The sequence below is a fragment of the Chiloscyllium punctatum genome, chromosome 44 (genome assembly GCF_047496795.1).
Source record: "Chiloscyllium punctatum isolate Juve2018m chromosome 44, sChiPun1.3, whole genome shotgun sequence".
In the NCBI taxonomy this organism is placed as follows: domain Eukaryota; kingdom Metazoa; phylum Chordata; class Chondrichthyes; order Orectolobiformes; family Hemiscylliidae; genus Chiloscyllium; species Chiloscyllium punctatum.
In genome coordinates, this window is record NC_092782.1 from 19,501,725 (window position 1) to 19,524,956 (window position 23,232).

The 23,232-nt window shown below is 40.9% G+C and overlaps 1 protein-coding gene across 1 annotated transcript in view; it reads left to right on the top strand.

The window, feature by feature from the left end:
- The window catches only part of cfap54 (cilia and flagella associated 54), a 450,427-nt gene extending 429,553 nt beyond the window's left edge, over positions 1–20,874 (top strand). Inside the window, exons 69-70 of the mRNA XM_072562407.1 lie at positions 4,599–4,673; positions 20,434–20,874. Coding sequence (XP_072418508.1) covers positions 4,599–4,673; positions 20,434–20,559 — 201 coding nt within the window. The 3' untranslated portion in view covers positions 20,560–20,874. The remainder of the gene's footprint in view (positions 1–4,598; positions 4,674–20,433) is intronic.
- The last annotated feature ends 2,358 nt before the right edge of the window (positions 20,875–23,232 follow it).

Sequence of the window (23,232 nt, forward strand, 5' to 3'; positions counted from 1 at the left end):
AAGCTGCAGCACTAATTAGGAATGTGGTCAGAGAGATAATTGAAAACTTACTTTGTAAGGAGCTTTTTGAAAGCAGGGCATGTTATTTACATGGATTTTAGTAAGGCTTTCAATAACATCCCTCATAATTAGGTATCCATGGTGACTTACTTGGCCATTTGGATTCAGGATTGGCTTGTCCATAGAAGGCAGAGGGTAGTGGTGAAAGGGTGTTTTTCTGGATGGAGATCCATGACTAGTAGTTTTCCGCAGGGATCTGTATTGGGACTTCTGCTGTCTGTGATTTATTTAAATGATTTAGATGAAAATGTAGATGGGTAGGTTAATAAGTTTGCAGATGATACAAAGATCAATGGAGTTGTGGATAGTGTAGAAGGTTCTCAAAGGATTTAGGGGGATATAGATCAGTTGCAGGTCTGAATGGAGAAGTAGCAGGTGGAGTTTAATCTAGGCAAGTGTGCAGTGCTGCACTTTGGAAAATCAAATGTTAAGGGAAAAATAATGGCAGGACCCTGAATAGCATAAATATACAGAGAAATCTTGGAATCCCAGTCCATAGCTCTCTGAAAGAGGCCATACAAGTAGATAGGGTGATAAAGAAGGCATATGGCATGCTTGCCTTTATTGTTTGGGGAATGAGTACAAGAATCAGGAAGTTATGTTGCATCATTATAAAACTTTGGTTAGGCCACATTATTGCATTCAATTCTGGTCACCAGATTACAGGAATGATGTGGAGGCTTTGGAGAGGATGCAGAAGAGGTTTACCAGGATTCTGCCTGGATTCGAGAGTAAGAGCTACAAGGAGAAGCTAGACAAATTAGGATTGTTTTCTCTGGAGCGGTGGAGGCTGAGGGAGACCTGATAGAAGTATATGTAAAAGTTAGAGGCAGAGATAGGGTTGATAGTCAAAATCTTTTTCCCAGAATTGAAATGTCTAACACTACAGGGCATGCATTTAAGGTAAGATTGGAAAGTTCTAAGTAGATGTGAGGGACAAGTTTTTTATACACAGAGAGTGATAAGTGCCTGGAATACACTATCAGGGATAGTAATGTAGGCAAATATAATAGGGATGTTTAAGGAGCTTTTTGATAAGCATAAGAATATGCAAGGAATGCAGGGTTATGGACTGTGGCAGACAGAAGGTATTCGTTTAATTTGGCATCATGTTTGGCACAGCATAGTGCTGAAAAGCCTGTTCCTGTGCTGTACTGTTCAATGTTCCAAAAATATTTGTTTCCTTTATAAGGGTTTCAAACTCATCATTTTCGAAGGTGTAACTTTGAACTGCTTAAATGACTGTTCACATCCTGGTAGTTCAATTATTTCCCCTGAATCTGTGGTGTACAGGATTCTCAATTTTACACTCCAGCACCTGTGGGCACAATTCCATCTCTTATGCAGAGAGCGAGCATCCTTAAGTTGGCACTGGATTTCTTTGAACTGGGATACTTTTCAGCTGTGTCAGGAAAATGTCATATTCTTCTACTCAACTCTCAGCTGCATTGAATTATCAATGGCTGTCTGGCCTTCTTCCACTCTCCCATTGTTCTAGATTGCTCCCAGGGATTTTTCTAATCCCCATCCCCAATTCTTCACTACACCTGCTGGTTATCAGGACTTCTTTAACCCCTAATTGCCTGGAGACTCACACAGTTGCATCTTTCTGGTACAGAGTCTTAACCTGCAGTAGAACACTCCCAGTCCTATGGACTCCCATTTCATGCCTCTTCCTGGTTCTGGGTCTCCTTTTCACACTGCATCAGTCTGCAAGGATATGTCTGCAGTTGCTGTTAAAGACAAAGCCAGAATGGTTGGCTGAATATGCCTGGCCTGTGCCACAGGTTTATGTGCCAGAGTCCTCAGAGCATGGCAAGAATTATAGTTCTTGGCCTAAAGCTGTGTATAAAAATTTGGATCACAGGTACCTTCACAGCCTTGGGCAGTGCATGGATGTTCTGGTGCTGTAATTCCTGATCCAGCACATATCAGAGATCAAACCTTAAATCCCAGAAGAATGGAGCTACTTGATATATTGTAAAGCTGAGGCAGGAGATCTGATTACTGTATAGTCTACCGTTGTCAGTCTTCCTCAAGCCAGTGCAGCCTTCCTTGTTGCCTCTACCACTCGCTTGCATGACTCTGTCCTAAACTGACCAAACCCAAATATTTACTTTCCAAAAATGTTGGAAAGGAATTCTGTGACTGAATGCAGGACCTTGCGAAAATCATACTCCCAGTTCAACTCAGCAAAACATTACAACAATTAATTTCTGGTGAAGACTCAGCCAATCCGTTTCTATATTGGGAAATAAGTCAATATTCAGGCACGGGACCGTCATTTTAATATTTAAATTAATGCATACACCAGTGACCACCTAAAGAAATCTTAAGAACCACAGCAACAGCCCAGGTATCAGTACAAATTAAGTGCAGTAAACAGATTTCATGTTGCCTCCATTTTACTGTACCTAGTTCATACTCGAGACAGCAGCAATTGGAAGATACAGAAATATAAAACCTAGAAATGAATCAAGAGATAATCAATATCGAAATACCCACAGCTGCATTTTATTATTTTAAAACATTATCCATTGAAGCAAGAGGTATTTTTCAAAGCAAACACAGGCTGAGATTTTATTTTCAACCATATCACTTTGTGACTTGTGTTTAGAAAAATGTAGCCCTATCATCTCCCAGTATATTACAAACATAGAAAATAGGAGCAGAAAAAGGCTATTCGGTCACTCAAGCATGCTCCATCATTCAGTATGTTTGTTTCCAATTCCACATCCCCATCTACCCCCGATAACACATGAATTTTCTATCTAACAAGAATCTAACCACCTCTATCTTAAAAATATTCTATGACCCTGCCTCCACTGCCTTCTGAACCACAGAGTTCCAAAGTAGCACAATCCTCTGAGAGAAAAACATTCTCCCCATTTCTGTCCTTTAAAGAGTGACCCCTAATTTTAAAGTCGTGTCCCTGAGTTTTGAACTGACCCACAAGACGAAACATCCTTTCCAGTCCAAACTATCGAGACTTTTCAGGACCTTGTACACTTCAATCAAGTCACTCCCCCTACTCTTCTAAACTCCAGTGGAAACAAGCACAACCCATCCAATCTCTCCTCATAAAACAACATGCTAATTCCAGGTTTCAGTCTAGTAACTTTTTTCTTAACTACCTCCAATATGTTCTACCTACCTTAAATGAGAAGACTGAGGTTGCACACAGTGTTTGATGTACTTATACCAATTTCATGGACAGCTGAAGCATAATGTCCATACTTTTATGTTCAATTCCTCTCATAATAAAGGATGACATCCCATTAGCCTTCTTAATGCCATACTGTACTGCAAACATTTTTGTGACTCATGCGTCAGAACATAGAACAATACAGTGCAGAACAGGCCCTTCAGCCCTCGATGTTGCGCCAACCTGTGAACTATTCTCAGCTCACCCCCCAACTCTATCTCAAAATGATCCATTGCAGAGGTGCAAAAGCTATTTACAAAAATGAAATGGTTCCAGGAATAAGAAACTTCAGTTGAGAGGATAGACTAAAGAAGCTGGGACTGTTCTCCTTGGCGAGAAGTCAAAGAACAAGATTTCTTAAGTCCTTCTGAAACTTTGAATTTTGCAATCATTCGCCATTTAAGTAATACTGTTTTTTAATTCTTAATACCAAAGTGAACAACTTCATATTTTCCAACTCTATCCATACGGTTCTTGTGGCACAGTGGTAATGTCCTTACCTTTTAGCCAGAAGGCCCAGGTTTAAATCCATCTGCTCCAGAGGTGTGTGATACAGCAAACCTTTTATTAACTGGTACCTATGGGACCAGGAGTGTGCCAGTTGAACAATATTCCAGTTGATCAGAGGTCCATATAATCAATCAAACTAAGTATTTGAAATGTTATGTGAGGGTATAAACATCACTGTTATACTTTATTTACAATAGAAATCATAAATAAATGCAACTTTGCCAGAAATAAAACTTATCAGTATAGAGTTTTCTCACTTGCAGCTACAACTGACTATTTGGACATCATGGAGAACACATTACAGTAAACATTCGGTTTTTCAGATATATAGTTACAGTAAACTTCCGGTTTTTCAGATATATAGTTTTTACTGATTTATCAAGAGTGCTGGTTCATAAGGTGCCAGTTAAAATAAAGTTTACTGAAACATTTCTGATCAGGCTGAATAGAAAATATTATTACTCAATCTTTCAGATTTTTGCCTGCTCACTCACTCAATCCACCTTTATCTGTCTACAATAATTTTGTCTTCTTCACAACATATTTTTCTACTTGTCTTGCTGTCATCTGTGATTTAGCCACCATACTTTTGCTCCCCTCAACTAAATCAGTGAAACTGATGAGTCATCAGACCCGAAACATTAACTTTACTTTCTTCCTACAGATGCTGTCAGACCTTCTGAGTTCCAGCAGCAATTTCTGTTTTTGTTTTAGCTCTCCAGAAGCTGCAGTAGTTTTGTTATATTGGAACAGTAAACAGATTTGATTTGACAACATTCTACACAAGTTGACAGTTTTTAAAATGTTTTCATCTATTTTACAGGATATGGTCTTGCAGTTATGCAAAGAAATAAAAGAATTATTTATTCCTGGACCAGAAATGAAGACTGAGACAGAGGTACAGTCATCAAAAAGCAGTGATATATTTATTTTTTTATGAGAAATTATTTCTGGACTTTCTTTTCAGGTTTGGCAGTGTTTCTCTGCTTCAGAGAAGATGGTAGCTTTAATGAGGTGTCAATGAGAACCATTATCCATTGAGAATGCTGAGCCATATCAGACTGCTGCAACCTCCAATTATACTGCATGAATTGAAGTCATCCACATTGCCAGAAGGTGTTCCATAGTTGGATCCAAACATAAGAAAAGAAAAATTCTCAGAAATATCTCATCTTAGGGACCAATCTAGTGAACCTTTGCTGAATTGCCTCCAATAAAAGTACATCCTTTCTAAAATATGGAGGCCAAAATTATTTTCAGAGTTCTAGGTGTGGTCTCTCTCATTTTCAGACCATTGTTCAGAGAACAATGGCTTTAACGGGATCTCTTCTCCTTAATTCCTTAATTGAATCTTCTGTATCCTTTCAGGAAAAAAAGCATCCTCTTCACTCAAATGCTTCGAGTGTAATCAATTGAACTTCCAGTTGCAAGATTCATTCTGGTGATTCCATGGCCTTCAACTCTTCACAATCTTTTTTTTTTCCTAAGTAGGTGTTCCCTCCCCACTAGCCTTCCAGACTGTGATTAACCAAAAACAGGCCTCTTCTTTTATCTGGCATTGTGTTCTGTTGGTAAAATGTTCATTTTTTAAAAAGGTTTTGACCTGAGTTTCTGTTCCCAAGACATCCAGGATGCAGATGCATGCCTCTGTGTAGATTCTGTATGAGATCACACTGCTTTCCTGGGATGTAGAATGGAATCTGCCATTGTTCCTTGCAGAATAACCTTTAAACCTGTCTTCTCTGCCATCTTCATTTCGACCACTTTGGCCAGATGGGAGGATCTTCTGATGCCACCTGTAGGGATGCCATGGACACCTGAAGGAGAACTTGCAGGGAGGCATTGCTGAACCTGTGGACCTACTGTCAGTGTAGACTCAGACATCTACATGTGAAAGTACAATTGAAGGATTCTGGATGAGAAGTAGAAGTTCCAGAACAAGGAAAAATAGTGAGAGGCAAATGATGGCGGGGGTGGGGGGGGAGAAGTTTGAATAGAGCTGAAGGTAAAGATGGAATGCAACAAGGATTGAAGCAAAACACTGACAGATGGAGATGGACAGGAAAGTTGTGAAGCAATGCACAACCTCCTGTTTGTCCAGGAAACTTTGTATCATAAACCTGCTCATACTTTGCTACATTGCTGATTGAAAACAGGCTTCACCAATGGAAAGCTTCCCCAACATTAGGATCCATATCTTTCCCCTGCGTGCTGCCAGGTCTCTAGTTCTGCCATCAGGAATACATATCATGTTTGTACAGTTACTTTCTACTCTGCCTTTAACTCTCTTGTGTCCCTCTATTAGTTTACATCTTAAAAGCTTTCTTTCCAATTTGAAAGTCAGAGGTCTCTCTCCAGTGATATGTCTGTCCCTTGACACTTGGGGTGTGGGAGCATTCAGATTTCCACCATGGAGATGGGAATAAATGTGTGTATGATTTTCTGTCCAGGAGTGATGAGGGTAAGATTGAGTTGGACATATGACCTCTGGATTCATATTACAGCTGGCTACAAAAGTGGGCAAAGCTGCTTTGAAGGCTGACCTCAATCATCTGAGACTATTGCTCATTTTATAATAAACTGTGGGACTTCTAGCCTTAAGACCTCACTTTCCATGTTACTTCCATCGTAACCTCGCCATGCCACCCCATATTCCAATGCCACCTCTATAGGCATTCAACCAGCATCCACCATGGACAGACCTCAAGATTCAAAAAAGAAATTGTTACTCATTAAATCTATTCAAAGATTTTAAATTGTCCAAGTGGTTAATCTGTTAGAAATACTAGTCACCACATCAAAGACAAATAATCCTTTTTTCTACCCCTTAGAACATAGAACAGTACAGCATACTACAGGCCCTTCAGCCTTTGATGTTATCTTAATCTAAGATCAACCTAACCTACACACCCCTCAATTTACTGCTGTCCATGTGCTTGTCCAACCATCGCTTAAATATCCCTAATGTCTCTGACTCTGCTACCACCACTGGCAATGCATTCCACACACCCACCACTCTCTGCATAAAGAATCTACCTCTGACATCTCCCCTATACCTTCCTCCAATCACCTTAAAATTATGACCCCTCGTGACAGCCATTCTGCCCTGGGGAAAAGTCTCTAGCTATCTCCTCTATCTATGCCTCTCATTACTCTGTACACCTCTACCAAGTCACCTCTCTTCCTCCTTCTCTCCAGTGTGAAAAGCCCTAGTTCACTCAGCCTCTCTTCATAAGACAAGCCGTCCAATCCAGTCAGTATCCTGGTAAATCTCCTCTGCACCCTCTCTAAAGCATCTACATCCTTCCTATAATGAGGCAATCCCATTATTTCAAGTGTAGTCTAACCAGGGCTTTATTGAGCTGCAGCAAAACCTCCTGGCTCTTAAACTCAATCCCTCTGTTAATGAAAGCCAAAACACCACATGCCTTCTTAACAACCCTATCAACCTGGGTGGCAACGTTGAGGGATCTATGTACGTGAACACCATGATCCTGCTGTTCCTCCACACTGTCAAGCATCCTGTCTTTAACCCTGTAATCAGCATTCAAATTTGACCTTCCAAAATGAATCACTTCACATTTATGCAGGTTGAACTCCATCTACCCCTTCTCAGCCCAGCTTTGCATCCTGTCAATGTCTTATGTAGCCTTCAACAGCCCTCGACACTATCTACAACATTTGTGAGAAGATTTGTAGCTTGGGTGCTCGTTGTAGTGGTTCTGTTCGCCGAGCTGGGAATTTGTGTTGCAGACGTTTCGTCCCCAATCTAGGTGACATCCTTAGTGCTTGGAGCCTCCTGTGAAACACTTCTGTGATCTTTCCTTTGGCATTTGTAGTGGTTTGAATCTGCTGCTTCTGGTTGTCAGTTCCAGCTGTCCACTGCAGTGGTCGGTATATTGGGTCCAGATCGATGTGCTTATTGATTGAATCTGTGGATGAGTGCCATGCCTCTCGGAATTCCCTGGCTGTTCTCTGTTTGGCTTGTCCTATAATAGTAGTGCTGTCCCAGACGAATTCATGTTGCTTGTCATCTGGGTGTGTGGCTACTAAGGATAGCTGGTCGTGTCGTTTCGTGGCTAGTTGGTGTTCATGGATGCGGATTGTTAGCTGTCTTCCTGTTTGTCATATGTAGTGTTTTGTGCAGTCCTTGCATGGGATTTTGTACACTACATTGGTTTTGCTCATGCTGGGTATCAGGTCCTTTGTCCTGGTGAGTTGTTATCTGAGAGTGGCTGTTGGTTTGTGTGCTGTTATGAGTCCAAGTGGTTGCAGTAGTCTGGCTGTCAGTTCGGAAATGCCCTTGATGTATGGTAGTGTGGCTAGTCCTTTGGGTCTATCTACAACACCACCAACCTTTGTATCATTGGCAAACGTACTAACCCACCCTTCCACTTCTTCATTCAAGTCATTTATAAAATCTGCAAAGAGCACAGGCCCAAGAACAGATTCCTGCGGGACACCACTGGTCACCGACCTCCAGGTGGAATACTTTCCATCCACTACCACTCACTGTCTTCTTTCGGCCAGACCTCCTAACTTTCCGAATGAGCCTATTGTGGGGAACATTATCAAATACTGTTTTATATACTGTTGCATTGTTTTGGAACTTTGGAAAAAAAAAGTCAAAACAACAGCAGTTTTAAAAGGGAGAAGAGCAGACAAAGGAAGCACATGGTGAGGTCAGTGCAGGAAAGAGAGAGAGAGAAAACCTGCACAGTTACTGCCTTTGCTGTTTGAATTCATGTATCGCTGGACAGTGGAGTGCATCTGGGAAAATTAACAAACAGTGAAATTCACAACTAATCTTGGAGGAACTGTTGGGCGAAGTTCACAGCACAGAATCAGATAAGTTAATTTTTGTTTTAAGTCTGACCTAGAGAAAGGCTGCAGTAGTGGGTACAGTGGATTCTATCTTGATTAAATGTTTTTGGAGATAAGTCTCTTGATTAAACTTAAAATATAAGCCATAGCTATTAATTTAACCTGTGACAGTGTTTGTAGAGGAATAAGACAGTGTTATTTTCTGGGTCTGTAAATTGTGAAGGAGGAAAAGTGGCCTTTACAGTGATATGTACTTCTTGTCAGATGTGGGAGTTTAAAGAGAGTTTAAAGGTTACTGCAGATTATATCTGCCATAAATGCTGTTGGATGCGAATCTTATCAGATCAAGTGGATCGGTTGGAGAGACAAATAGAAGCGATGAGGAATTTGCAACAGCAACATTATGTGATGGATGGCAGTTATAGAAAGGGGGGAAAGTCTCAGATACAGTCACATAAATGGGTTAACTCCAGGAAGGGTAAGAGAGGTATGCAACTAGAGCAGGAGTCCTTTGTGGATATACCCATTTCAAACAGTATGCTGTTTTGGAAAATGTAGGGGGTGATGGATTCTCAGGGGAACGTAGCACAAACAGCCAAGTTTCTGGTATTGAGACTGGCTGTGATGCAACTAGGGGTACATCAGCTTCCAAGAGATCAATTGTGTTAGGGGATTCTGTAGTCAGAGGTACAGACAGACGTTTCTGTGGCCAGCAGAAAAAAGCAGAATGGTGTGTTGTTTCCGTAGTGCCAGGATCAAGGACGTTTCGGAGAGGGTGCAGAATGTTCTCACGGGGGAGAGGGGCCAGCAGGAGGTCATTGTCTACGTTGGAACCAACGTCATTGGAAGGGAAAAGGTTGAGACTCTGAAGGGAGATTACAGAGAGTTAGGTAGAAATTTAAAAAGGAGGTCCTCAAGGGTAGCAATATCTGGATTACTCCCAGTGCTATGAGCTAGTGAGGGCAGGAATAGGAGGATAGAGCAGATGAATGCATGGCTGAGGAGCTGGTGTATGGGAGAAAGATTCACATTTTTGGATCATTGGAATCTCTTTTGGGGTAGAAGTGACCTGTACAAGAAGGACGGATTGCACCTAAATTGGAAGGGGACTAATCTACTGGCAGAGAAATTTGCTAGAACTGCTTGGGAGGATTTAAACTAGTAAGGTGGGGGGGGGGGGGGGGGGGGTGGAACCCAGGGAGATAGTGAGGAAAGAGATCGATCTGAGATGGGTACAGCTGACAACAGACGTGAGTCAAACAGTCAGGGCAGGCAGGGACAAGGTAGGACTAATAAATTAAACTGCATTTATTTCAATGCAAGGGGCCTAACAGGGAAGGCAGATGAACTCAGGGCAAGGTTAGGAACATAGGACTGGGATATCATAGCAATTACGGAAACATGGCTCAGGGATGGGCAGGACTGGCAGCTGAATGTTCCAGGATACAAATGCTACAGGAAGGATAGAAAAGAAGGTGAAAGAGGAGGGGGAGTGGCATTTTTGATAAGGGATAGCATTACAGCTGTGCTAAGGGAGGATATTCCTGGAAATACATCCAGGGAAGTTATTTGGGTGGAACTGAGAAATAAGAAAGGGATGATCACCTTATTGGGATTGTATTATAGACCCCCCCAATAGTCAAAGGGAAATTGAGAAACAAACTTGTAAGGTGATCTCAGTTATCTGTAAGAATAATATGGTGGTTATGGTAGGGGATTTTAACTTGCCAAACATCGACTGGGACTGCCATAGTTAAAGGTTTAGATGGAGAGGAATTTGTTAAGAGTGTACAAGACAATTTTCTGATTCAGTATGTGGATATACCTACTAGAGAAGGTGCAAAACTTGACCTACTCTTGGGAAATAAGGCAGGGCAGGTGGCTGAGGTGTCAGTGGGGGAGCACTTTGGGGCCAGTGACCATAATTCTATTTGTTTTAAAATAGTGATGGAAAAGGATAGATCAGATCTAAAAGTTGAAGTTCTAAATTGGAGAAAAGCCAATTTTGACGGTATTAGGCAAGAACTTTCAAAAGCTGATTGGAGGCAGATGTTCGCAGGTAAAGGGACGGCTAGAAAATGGGAAACCTTCAGAAATGAGATAGCAAGAATCCAGAGAAAGTATATTCCAGTCAGGGTGAAAGGGAAGGCTGGTAACTATAGGGAAAGCTGGATGACTAAAGAAATTGAGGGTTTGGTTAAGAAAAAGAAGGAAGCATATGTCAGGTACAGACAGGATAAATCGAGTGAATCCTTAGAGTATAAAGAAAGTAGGAGTATACTTAAGAGGGAAATCAGGAAGGCAAAATAGGGACATGAGACAGCTTTGGCAAATAGAATTAAAGAGAATCCAAAGGGTTTTTACGAATATATTAAGGACAAAAGGGTAACTAGGGAGAGAATAGGGCTCCTTAAAGATCAGCAAGGCAGCCTTTGTGTGGAGCCACAGAAAATGGGGGAGATACTAAATGAATATTTTGCATCAGTATTTACTGTGGAAAAGGATGTGGAAGATATAGACTGTAGGGAAATAGATAGTGACATCTTGCAAAATGTCCAGATTTCAGAGGAGGAAGTGCTGGATGTCTTGAAACGGTTAAAGGTGGATAAATCCCCAGGACCTGATCAGGTGTACCTGAGAACTCTGTAGGAAGCTAGAGAAGTGATTGCTGAGCCTCTTGCTGAGATATTTGTGTCATCGATAGTCACAGGTGAAGTGCCGGAAGACTGGAGGTTGGCAAACATGGTGCCACTGTTTAAGAAGGGTGATAAGGACAAGCCAGGGAACTATAGACCAGTAAGCCTGAACTCGGTGGTGGGCAAGTTGTTGGAGGGAATCCTGAGGGACAGGATGTTCATGTATTTGGAAAGGCAAGGACTGATTCAGGATAGTCAACATGGCTTTGTGCGTGGGAAATCATGTCTCACAAGCTTGATTGAGTTTTTTGATGAAGTAACAAAGAAGATTGATGAGGGCAGAGCAGTAGATGTGATCTATATGGACTTCAGTAAGGCGTTCGACAAGGTTCCCCATGGGAGACTGATTAGCAAGGTTAGATCTCATGGAATACAGGGAGAACGAGCCATTTGGATACAGAACTGGCTCAAAGGTAGAAGACGGGCTCAAAGGTGGTGGTGAAGGATGGTTTTTCAGACTGGAGGCCAGTGACCAGTGGAGTGCCACAAGGATCGGTGCTGGGCCCTCTACTTTTTGTCATTTACATAAATGATTTGGATGTGAGCATAAGAGGTACAGTTAGTAAGTTTGCAGATGACACCAAAATTGGAGGTGTCATGGACAGCGAAGAGGGTTACCTCAGATTACAACAGGATCTTGACCAGATAGGCCAATGGGCTGAGATGTGGCAGATGGAGTTTAATTCAGATAAGTGCGAGGTGCTGCATTTTGGGAAAGCAAATCTTAGCAGGACTTATACACTTAATGGTAAGGTCCTAGGGAGTGTTGCTGAACAAAGAGACTTGGAATGCAGGTTCATAGCTCCTTGAAAGTAGAGTCGCAGGTTGATAGGATAGTGAAGAAGGCGTTTGGTATGCTTTCCTTTATTGGTCAGAGTATTAAGTACAGAAGTTGGGAGGTCATGTTGCGGCAGTATAGGACATTGGTTAAGCCACTGTTGGAATAGGCAAAGTCTTTTCCCTGGGGTTGGGGAGTCCAGAACTAGAGGGCATAGGTTTAGGGTGAGAGGGGAAAGATATAAAAGAGACCTAAGGGGCAACGTTTTCATGCAGAGGGTGATACGTGTATGGAATGAGCTGCCAGAGGATGTGATCGAGGCTGGTACAATTGTAACATTTAAGAGGCATTTGGAAGGATACATGAATAGGAAGGGTTTGGAGGGATATGGGCCGGGTGCTGGCAGGTAGGACTAGATTGGGTTGGGATATCTGGTCGGCATGGAAGGGTTTGACCGAAGGGTCTGTTTCCATGCTGTACATCATTATGACTCTATGACTCTAAATGCTTTACTGAAATCCATATGCACCACATCAACTGCTCGACCTTCATCAATTGTCTCAGCACATTCTCAAAGAACTCAATTAGGCCTGTGAAGAATGACCTGCCCCTCACAAAGCCACACTGACTATCTTTAATCAAACTATGTTTTTCCAGGTAGTCATAAATCCTATCTCTCAGAATCCTTTCCAGTACCATGCTAACCACAGATGCAAGACTGACTGGTCTGGTAATTCTCAGGGATTTCCCTATTTCCTTTCTTGAACAGAGGAACAACATTCGCCTCCCTCCAATCAGCTGGTACTATTCCCGTAGAGAGTGAGGATGCAAGGATCATTGCCAGAGGCGCAGCAGTGTCATTCCTCGCTTCCTGGATATATATAACCTTGGATATATCTGGTCTGGCCCTGGGGCCTTATCTACCTTGATGCTTCCCAGAATTTCCAGCACATCCACTTCCTTGGAGGGAACCTGTTCAAGCCAATTAACCTGGTCTACGGTGTTCTCACTATCAACATGGTCCCCCTCGCTCATGAATACTGAAGCAATACCTCCTCTACGGCCTCCCCTACCTATTCAGACTCCAGGCACAAGTTCCCTCCACTATCCATGATCGGCTCTACCCTCTCACTGATCATTCTCTTATTCCTCATGTATGTGTAGAAAGCCTTTGGATTTTACTTAACCCTTCCTGCCAAGGATTTTTCTTGCTCCCTCCTAGCTCTCCTCAGTCCTTTTTGCGTTCTTTCCTTGCTATCCTGTAATCCTTTAAAGCTGTGCCAGATCCTTGCTTCCTCAATCTTAAGTTAGCTTCCTTCTTCCTTTTGATGAAAAGCTCCTCTTCTCTTGTCACCCAAGGATCCGTCACCTTACCATTCCTTGCCTGTCTCAGTGGGACAAAGTTATCCAACACTTGCAACAAGTGCTCCTTAAACAGCTTCCACATTTCTGTTGTGCATTTCCTGCAGAACAATTATTCCCAAATTACACTCCACAGCTCCTGTCTAATAGCAGTATAATTGCCCCTCCCCCAATTAAACACCTTCCCATACTGTCTGTTCCTATCCCTCTCCATGGCTATGGTAAAGGTGAGGCAGTTGTGGTCACTGTCACTGAAATGCTGTCCCACCAAGAGATCTGACACCTGACCTGGCTCATTGCCTAGCATCAAGTCCAATATGGCCTCCCTCCTGGTTGGCCTACATATTGAGACAGGAATCCTTCCTGGACACACCTAACAAAATTGGTTCCATCCAGACCATCTGCACTAAGGCGGTTCCAATCAATATTGGGGAAGTTGAAGTCACCCATAACAACAACTGTTACATCTGCACCTTTCCGAGATCTGCTGTCCAATCTGTTTTCCCATCTCTCTGCTGCTGTTGGAGGGTATATGAAAACCCCCAATAAAGTGACTGTTCCTTTCCTGTTACTGACTTAGTAGACAAACCCTCCTCAACCTTCTTTTCTGCAGCTGAGATGCACTCTGTCATTAACAATGCTCCTCCCCCTCCTCTTTTACCCCCTTCTCTGTTCTTTTTAAAATATCTAAATCCTGGAACAACCAGCAACCATTCCTGCCCCTGTGAAATCCATGTCTCTGTTATGGCCACAACATTGTATTTGCAAGTACTGATCCATGCTGTAAGTTCATCACTCTTATTCCTGACACTCCTTGCATTGAAATATATACACTTTGACCCACCCCTTTGCCGTATCAACTGTGTATCCTTCCTGACAGACTCTCTGCATTCTATTTCTGCTCGTTCAACAACTACCCTCTCCTCTGATCTGTAGTTCTGGTTCCCATCCCCCACAAAACTAGGTTTAAACCGTCCCGAAAACCCCCGCCCAGGACATTGGTTCCCCTCCAGTTTAAGTGCAATCTGATCTTCATGTACAAGTTCCACCTTCCCCAGAAGGTACCTCAATAGTCTACGTATCTGAAGCCCTCCCTCCTGCACCAGCCCTGTAGCCACATGTTTAGCTGCACTTGCTCCCTATTCCTCACCTCACCAGCATGTGGCACTGATAGTAATCCTGAGATTACTACTCTGCTCGTCCTGCTTCATAGCTTCCAACCTTACTCTCTGAAATCACTTTTTAAGTCTTCACCCTTAGGTATGTCATTGGTGCCAATGTGCACCACAACTTCTGGCTGCTCCCCCTCCCCCTTCAGAATCTTGTAGACTCGATCAGAGACATCCCAGACCGTGACACTAGGTGAACATTCATGACCACAGAATCTCCTGTCTGTTCCTCTCACTATTGAGTCTGCTACCTGTAGCACTTTCCTCTTCTCCCCCCTTCCCTCCAAGTCAGGCTCAGTGCCAGAAACCTGTCTAATATGGTCTCTGTCAATCAAAATGGAAATGGATGCAGGGCATTGATATCTAGGTTCCTTCTGATATTTTTAAAGGTTACTGGAGTCATCCCATCTCCATGAAAATCTGATCTGGGAGATCCTATCCAGATTTATTCTGCACTGTTATTTCATGCCATGAGTAATTACAAAGGAACAAGATTAGGAGGTGTCAGTGTTGGACTGTGTTGGAAAAGGTCAAACATCACACAACACAGATTATAGTCCAATGTGTTTATTTCAAAACACTAGCTGCATTTAGAGGGAAATTTATAAGGAATTTACAGTGAATTTATAAGGAGAAAAAAACTTTAATAAAAAATTTCAGAGCCATCATAAATGGTGTGTTCAATTCATTGTACATGAGTTGTATGCCTCTTTGATCTTTTCCTTATAAATTCTGTGTCTATAGTCTTCCTCTCTTACTAGCACCTGGAGAAGGAGCAGCGCTCCGAAAGCTAGGGTTTTCAAATAAAACCATTGGATTATAGCCTGGTGTTGTGTGTTTTTTGACAAAGGAACAGGGGTGGAGCTGGTAGCAGTGAATTAGGAAAATAGTTTAGCAGCAAATACTTGGTTGATGAACAATGGCAGATGTTTAAGAAAATAGTTCATGGCTCACAACAAAGAGACATTTCAGTGAGAAAAAGAGGATAAGCCAACCATGGGTAACTACGAAAGCATCAAATTGAAAGAAAAAAATATTCAAGGTGACAAAGATTAGTGGCAAACCAGAGGAATTGGCAAATTTCAAAACCAATACAAAAGATATCCAAAAACAAAAAGGGAGAAAATAAACTTTGAGGGTAAACTTGCAAGTAATGTCCAGAGGGACAGAAACTAATGCATCTGAAGTCTAATATATCCTAGTATATTAAAAGAAGTAGTTAGAGAGATAATGATTGCACTAGTAGTAATGTTCCAGGAATCATTATATTCTTAGAAGGTACCAGAGGGGCAGCACATTGGCTCAGTGGTTAGCACTGCTGCCTCACAGTGACAGATTCAATTCCACCCTGAGGCTACGATCTACGTGGGTTTCCTCTGGGTGTTCTGGTATCCTCCCACAGTCCAACAATGTGCAGGTTAGGTGGATTGACCATGCTAAGTTACCCACAGTGTCGAGGGATGTGCAGGCTAGGTGGATTCGCCAGGGGAAATTTCAGGTGACAAGGTTAGGGTGGTCTGAGTGGGATGTTCTTTGGAGGGTTAGTGCGGGATTGACAGGCCAAATGGCCTGCTTCCACACTGTAGGGGGTTCTCTAATTGGAAAACTGCTGATGTAACACCCTTATTCAATAGGGAGGGAGAGAAAAACAGGTAACTATAAGACAGTCAGCTTAATGTCTGTCATTGGGGAAAATATTAGAGTCTATTACAAAAGGATGCACTAGCAAAGCATTTAGAATAACATAATATAATCAAGCAGAATCAGTATGGCTTCATGAAGGGGAAATCATGCCTGACAAATATATTTCAATTCTTTGCGGAGGCAACATAATAGAGTCATAGAGTCATAGAGATGTACAGCACGGAAACAGACCCTTCGGTCCAACCCGTCGAAAAGAGAACCAGTAGATCAAATATATTTGGACTTCCAGAAGGCGTCTGATAAGAACTCATGGTGTTGAGGGTAGTATATTAACATGGATAAAGGATTGGCTAACTAATTGAAGACAGAGTTGGGATGACAACCTGTAACTTGTGGAATGCCACAAAGATCAGTGCTGGAGTCATAATTATTTACAATATATATTCATGACTTGGGTTTTGAGAAGACTTGTAGCTTAGGTTGAGGTTCTGGATGTTGGTTTGCTCACTGAGCTGGAAGGTTCATTTTCAGACGTTTCATCACAATATTGGGTAACATCTTCAGTGAGCTTCCAGAGGAAGCACTAGATTTCCTTGGGCTGGTGATGTCTTATTTTGATGACTTCATTTCCTGTGGTGATGTCATTTCCTGTCATTTTTCTCAGGGGCGGTAAGTGGGACCCAAGTTAATATGTTTGTTCATAGAGTTCTGGTTGGAATGCCATGCTTCTAGGAATTCTTGTGCATGAGTCTGTTTGGTTTGTCCTAGGGTGGATTTATTGTCTCAGTTGAAGTGGTATTCTTCCTCATCTGTATGTAAAGATACTAGCGAGAATGGGTCATGCTTTTTTGTGGCTCGATGATGTTCATGTATCCTGGTGGCTAGTTTTCTGCCTGTTTGTTCAATGTAGTGTTTGTTATAGTTCTTGCAAGGAATTTTGTAAATGACATTAGTTTTGCTTGTTGTCTGCATAGGGTCTTTCAAGTTTATTAGCTGCTGTTTTACTGTGTTGGTGGGTTTGTGGTCTACCATGATGCCTAGGGGCCTGTGTACTCTGGCAGTCATTTGACTTGGATGAGGAAGTTAAAAAAAAAATCACACAACATATTGCAGGTTTTTGGTTCATTGCAGAATTATAATTGCAAATACATTCTATTTTGTTCAAAAAGCACACAATCTACATGTAGTTAATGCAAGCAGTCAATCCATGTAACATTTTATAAATTCCTACTTTGAAAATAGAACCAGTCTGGCTCAAGATTGGGATACAGACAGGCTCTAACCTCACATCTTGAATGCATTATCTGATCTGAGATATCACTTTTTTTTATAAAAACCTTAAGTTATCTCAAAAATGTGATTGGAAAGAAGTTCTGGGATTTACATATTAATGAACTACAATTCATTTTAAAAGATGAAAAACTTAACAGCAATCTAGGTTTGTTCAATAAGTCATTTCAGTTGCGTGACACTGAGATCTTTTGCTCTAAATTCTGTATCTCATGATCCTGCTCCACAGCTACCTGATGAAGGAGTAGCGCTTTGAAAGCTAGTGCTTCCAAATAAACCTGTTGGACTGTAACCTGATATTGAGTGATTTTTAACTTTATCCACCCGAGTCCAACACTGGCACCTCCACATCTTGTTGAGCAAAGTGAATGTACTATAGCTAAGTTTGTGGATGACATAGAATTGGTGTGAAGGCGTATGGTGAGGATGGCACAGAGTCTGCAGACGGATGTAGGTAAATGTAAAGTTGCCATAGTTCTATCAGACACAGGACTGCATAGAGTTTAACATGAGGTCACAATGCCTCAGGCAAGGGGAAGGTTGAGAAGGAGAATACTTCATGGTAAACATAGCAAGCATAAGAATTGAACCTATGTTATTGGTATCGGCATCACAAACTAGCCATTCAGCCAACTGAGCTAACCATCCTTAGAGAAAGATAGTCAGGACGGGCAACAGGAGAAAATCTTGGCAAACAGAATGAAAGTGGGAAATTGTAATAGAGTCTGGCAGAATAGCTGAATATTATCTAAATTGAGAAAAACTACAGGAAACGGCAGCTCAAAGAATTTGGAGTCTTCATGAATAAATCTCAAAAAAGCTAGTTTACAAGTTCAGTAGGCAATTAGGAAGGCAAATACACTGTTGGCCTTTATTTCAGATGGATTGGAATATAATAAAAGGGAAGCCTTGCCAAAACTACACAAGACCACATCTGGAATACTGTGAACAGTTTTAGGTCCCTTATCTCAAGAAAGATATACTGGCATTGCAGATCTTACAAAGGCATAGTAGGCTATGGACCAAGTGCAGGTAAATGGCCTTGAGCAAGTACAACATAGGTTTACAAGAATGTCAGGGATTAAGTTATGAGCAGAGATTATATGAATTGGGCCTGCTTTCTCTAGAATTTAGAAGGTTAAATGATATTAACAAGAAAAGAGAGGGTAGATAAACGATTACCACTGAATGGGGATTCTAGAACTTGGGAGCACAGTCTGAGAATTAGGGCCAGACCATTCAGGAGAGATGTTAGGAAACATTTCTATACACAAACGGTGGTTGATGTTTGGAACTAGCTTCTGCAAAAAGCAGTAGATGCTGGTTCAGGTGTTAATTTGAAATCTGAGATAGACAATTATTAGTTAAGGAAAGGTATTAAGGGATATGGGCCAAAGGCAGGTATGTGGAGTTAGGCCACAGATCAGGCATAATCTCATTCATGGTGAAACTGGTTTGAGGGGCTCAATGTATTCCTAATCCAAAGAAAGTTAAAAATCACACAACACCAGGCTATAGTTCAACAGGTTTAGTTAGAAGCACTAGCTTTCGAAGCGCTGGTTCTTCATCAGATGGTGAAGCAGTGCTTCAAAATACACCTGTTGAACTATAACCTGGTGTTGTGTGATTTTTAACTTTGTCCACCCCGGTCCAATGCCGGCTCCTCCAAATCATAATCTATAGAAGATTCACAAAGCTGGGTATGAATAGACTATTTTATGAGAGATTAAGTAGGTTGGCTCTGAACTCATTCAGGTTTAGAAGAATAAGACTTTTTTTAAAAAACATTCTCACAGACTTAGAGTAGAATCAGAGAGGTTGTTTCCCCTTGTGGGGTAGTTTTGGACCTGAAGGGATAATCTCAGAGAAAAGGATCAGCCAGTTAGGACAGAGATGAGAAGGAATTTCCTCTCTAAGAGGGTAATGAGTCACTTTACCACAGAGGGCTGTGGAAGCTGGGTCATCAAGAATATACAAAGCTGGGATAGACAGATCTTTAAGGGAATCACGGGTTATGGGGAAAAGGCAGGAAAGTTGTGTTGTGGATTATCAGATATGGCAGAGCATATGAGCGACATGACCTACTCCAGCTCCTATGTCTTCTGGTCTTAACATGTACAGGACTTCACTTATAGTGATGTTTTTGATTCCACTTGTGATATATTCAGTATTATTGAAATGCAGAAGATTAGGGTAAAATTAACATGTTTCAGGCAAAATTGTTTTTTGCACAAATGAAGGATGGACATGCAGGATAGAGCTGAAGCTAGTGAACATAAGAATGTATCTTTAGAATGACCTGGAAGTGTACTTTGTTCAGGAAATGATTATGATGTATACCAACAAGTACTAGTGGAGTGGACTTAATAGTGTATAATTTTCTTTGGCTAGAACTTCATATTCTATGCCTAAGAACATTTATGATGTAGAATTTAGGATTAGACATGTCCTAGAGTTAATATTTGATTTACTTTTAAGAAAGAATTATTGAACATTTAATCATGAAATAAACAAATTACAATGATATCTGAGAAAAGTTTGGTGTGTACGATTACATTCTTGAAAAGGGTTCAGATATGGCAACCCAAAGTAGTTACACAGGTCAACACATTGTAGTGTTTATACAATATTGAACAGATCATATATTATTATATGTCGGGAAACTGGGCAGAGTTTTCCATTCACTTTCTTCTGTGCCCTGTCCTGTCTCAATAACAAGGCCATTAGGTATCAGCCAGTCATGCAACATGCTTCATCAATGAAGAATTGCCGTAAATTTTACAAGCCAATCTTTTGCTGTCTTTCCTATAACCTTATAATAAATATGACATAGAAATGTATAACGGTAACTAATTATTTATTACATTGTATTAACTTCATTTACTTTCACTATAGGTTCCATTTGAACTCTCCTTTGATACCCTGGAGCAGTTGGAACAAATATTCAATCCTGCAGTTGGCTACACATTAAAGTATGGGAGTCTGTTCAAGTGGCTAATTTCTTTCATGGAATTCGAGTAAATTCCTGTACCTTTACTATGTTTACACAGTTTGGTACGTGTAGTTGATAACAATGTATTTAAACTATTTTGTTTTAATCTTCCTTTTACATTTATTCCTGATATGCATACAAATATTTCTTTCATCGATTAACTCAAAGTCACACTTGAGTATTTAGTTAATAGATATCACAAATAGTTCCAGGAGATGGTTTTGTTGGAAAGCAATTATTTCCGTTTTTAAGCTGCTGAATAATACTTAGTATAGTTTATTTTCTAAATTTACACCATGTCATGCATTTTACTTCTCAGATAATGTAAAACCATTTCTTTCATTCCTGCAAATTGGTCTTGGGCAGGATTTGCCTTGTATCAAAATCCAATAGTTATATTGGTTGACTGTTTCTATTAATTAAAAGATTTACATTATACCTATTGCCTTGACATCCATAATTTACAGTTACATAAAACTGCTTATTTGTTTACAGATTATCAGCCAAATGTTTTTTTGGACCTCACCCCTACTTCAGAGTGTGCTCAGGATCTTTTACACCCAGATTATTTGTCTGTATAAGTGGTTAATTAGCTATTATGCAGATGATCAGGTCATACATAACTGCGGCCCAAGAAAGATTATGATGAAATCCTGCCTTGTAATTAGTATAAGTGACCAATAAATATTTATTAGGTTATAACAGCATAGTTCCCAGCTGTCGCTCAGAGATATCCTGTAAATTCTTCATGCATTGTGACCAACAGTTGCAAACCATTTTGTAAGGATCCGTATCAATATCAAAAAAGCTGAAAAGCCATCAACTGAAAAGAACACCCTAAAGAAATGGCTGTAACAGCAAACAGAATTCTTATAGGAGTCTAGTAACAGCCGAACATAGGTACATGGTAATTATTTCTATTTGTTGCACTAACCTTTGCTCTGTTCATATATCCAGGCCTTGAGAAGAAATGCTATGATTATTCTCTCCACAAGGTGACTGACTGTCCAATTGTATTTCTTGATCAAAAGAGTGTGTAATACTTTCCTAAAGTGCAACAAACTCTGTTTCTTCAATGTATATAAGCGTGGGTTTGCTCATGGAAATGTTGCATCACTACAAGTCTCTCCAACTGTTCCAGTCTAAATATGACAAATTAAAGTTATTTTTGTGATATTTGACGAACAATATCACAACGTCTTCAGGCAAAATGAAAACGAGGGGAAGTTTGACAGGCAACCGGTCCAATGTCACTCCTCTACATTATCTATCAAAGTTACACAAACCAACCAACTCCCATTGTGAGCAGAGCCTGGAGATGTCTTGCTATGTTCCTTTAGTAAACACATAGACAATGTAGTTCCAATAATCATTATCACATTGTGAAGATTCTGCAAATGGAAACACATACATTTCCTTTATCTAACTTATCTTTTAATAGTATTTGTGTTTTGACTGATCTACCCCTCACTATGACTTCATTAATGCAAACAGCTGATCAGTTGGATCTCTCTCTTGCAAACACCAGCACGTAAATCTCCATCCTCTGAATGTGAGCATATGTTGAGTTGTCCACTGGAAATTACTGACCAACCACAGATGTTGTTTTTCACACATGACACAAATTTATGCACTTCACTCGTGTCTACGCGCTAAAAAACATTTACAGAGGAACCTCAATTATCTGAAGGACGTGGGCAGGAAGTATTTCATTTGGCTAATCGAATGCAGGATATTCGTTAGCCGAATAGCATAATTTAGCCAAGCATCAGGACCTTGCAATCTTGCCGAATAATCCAAAATTCGGATAATCGAGATTCACCTTTAAGTCCATCTAGTGCACAATTATGCAGCATTTCTATTTCTTCAACTTTGGAATGCTGCAATGAGTTAATCAGGCATCAAACTTTACAATCTGGCCTCTCAGTTTGTGTTCAGTAAATGTGAGTGAAACTTTGATTTTGTCAGTGAGATGGCTGAGAACATTCACTCACCCAGTGAGATCTATGAGACTTGGCTCTTCTCACCTTCACACATGGCTTACTCTAAGACCCTGTTCACAGACTACATGTTGTCAACTTCCAGTTCACCCTCAAGATCATGCTCGCTGATCAGCAGGTCCCATTTCTACAGGTGTCAAAATAACATATTTTGCTGGTTCTCAAAAAAAGTCAGACTACTTTTCAGCATTTCATTTTCACTTAAGCAGAAACCCCAAGAAATTGCCTGAGATCTGGTCTGGCAAATATTAAACATGAATTTAAAAAAAAAGTTTTGGTATGAAGAAAATATAAACAACCTTCTATGTGAAATGTCACGGGCGGCATGGTGGCACAGTGGTTAGCACTGCTGCCTCACTGTACCAGAGACCTGGGTTCAATTCCCACCTCAGGTGACTCTCTGTGTGGAGTTTGCACATTCTCCCTGTGTCTGTGTGGGTTTCCTCCCACAATCCAAAAAATGTGCAGGTTAGCTGAATTGCCTGTAGTGTTAGGTGTAGGGGAATGGGTCTGGGTGGGTTGCGCTTCAGTGGGTCGGTGTGGACTTGTTGGGCCGAAGGGCCTGTTTCCACACTGTAAGTAATCTAATCTAAATGAACTGATCATTTGAAATAGCAGTAATTAATAATTATTAAAGGTATGGAAACAGTGCTTATGTTGATGGCTAGTAGAACAAAGAACTAGGCTACCCAGAGACAGGTG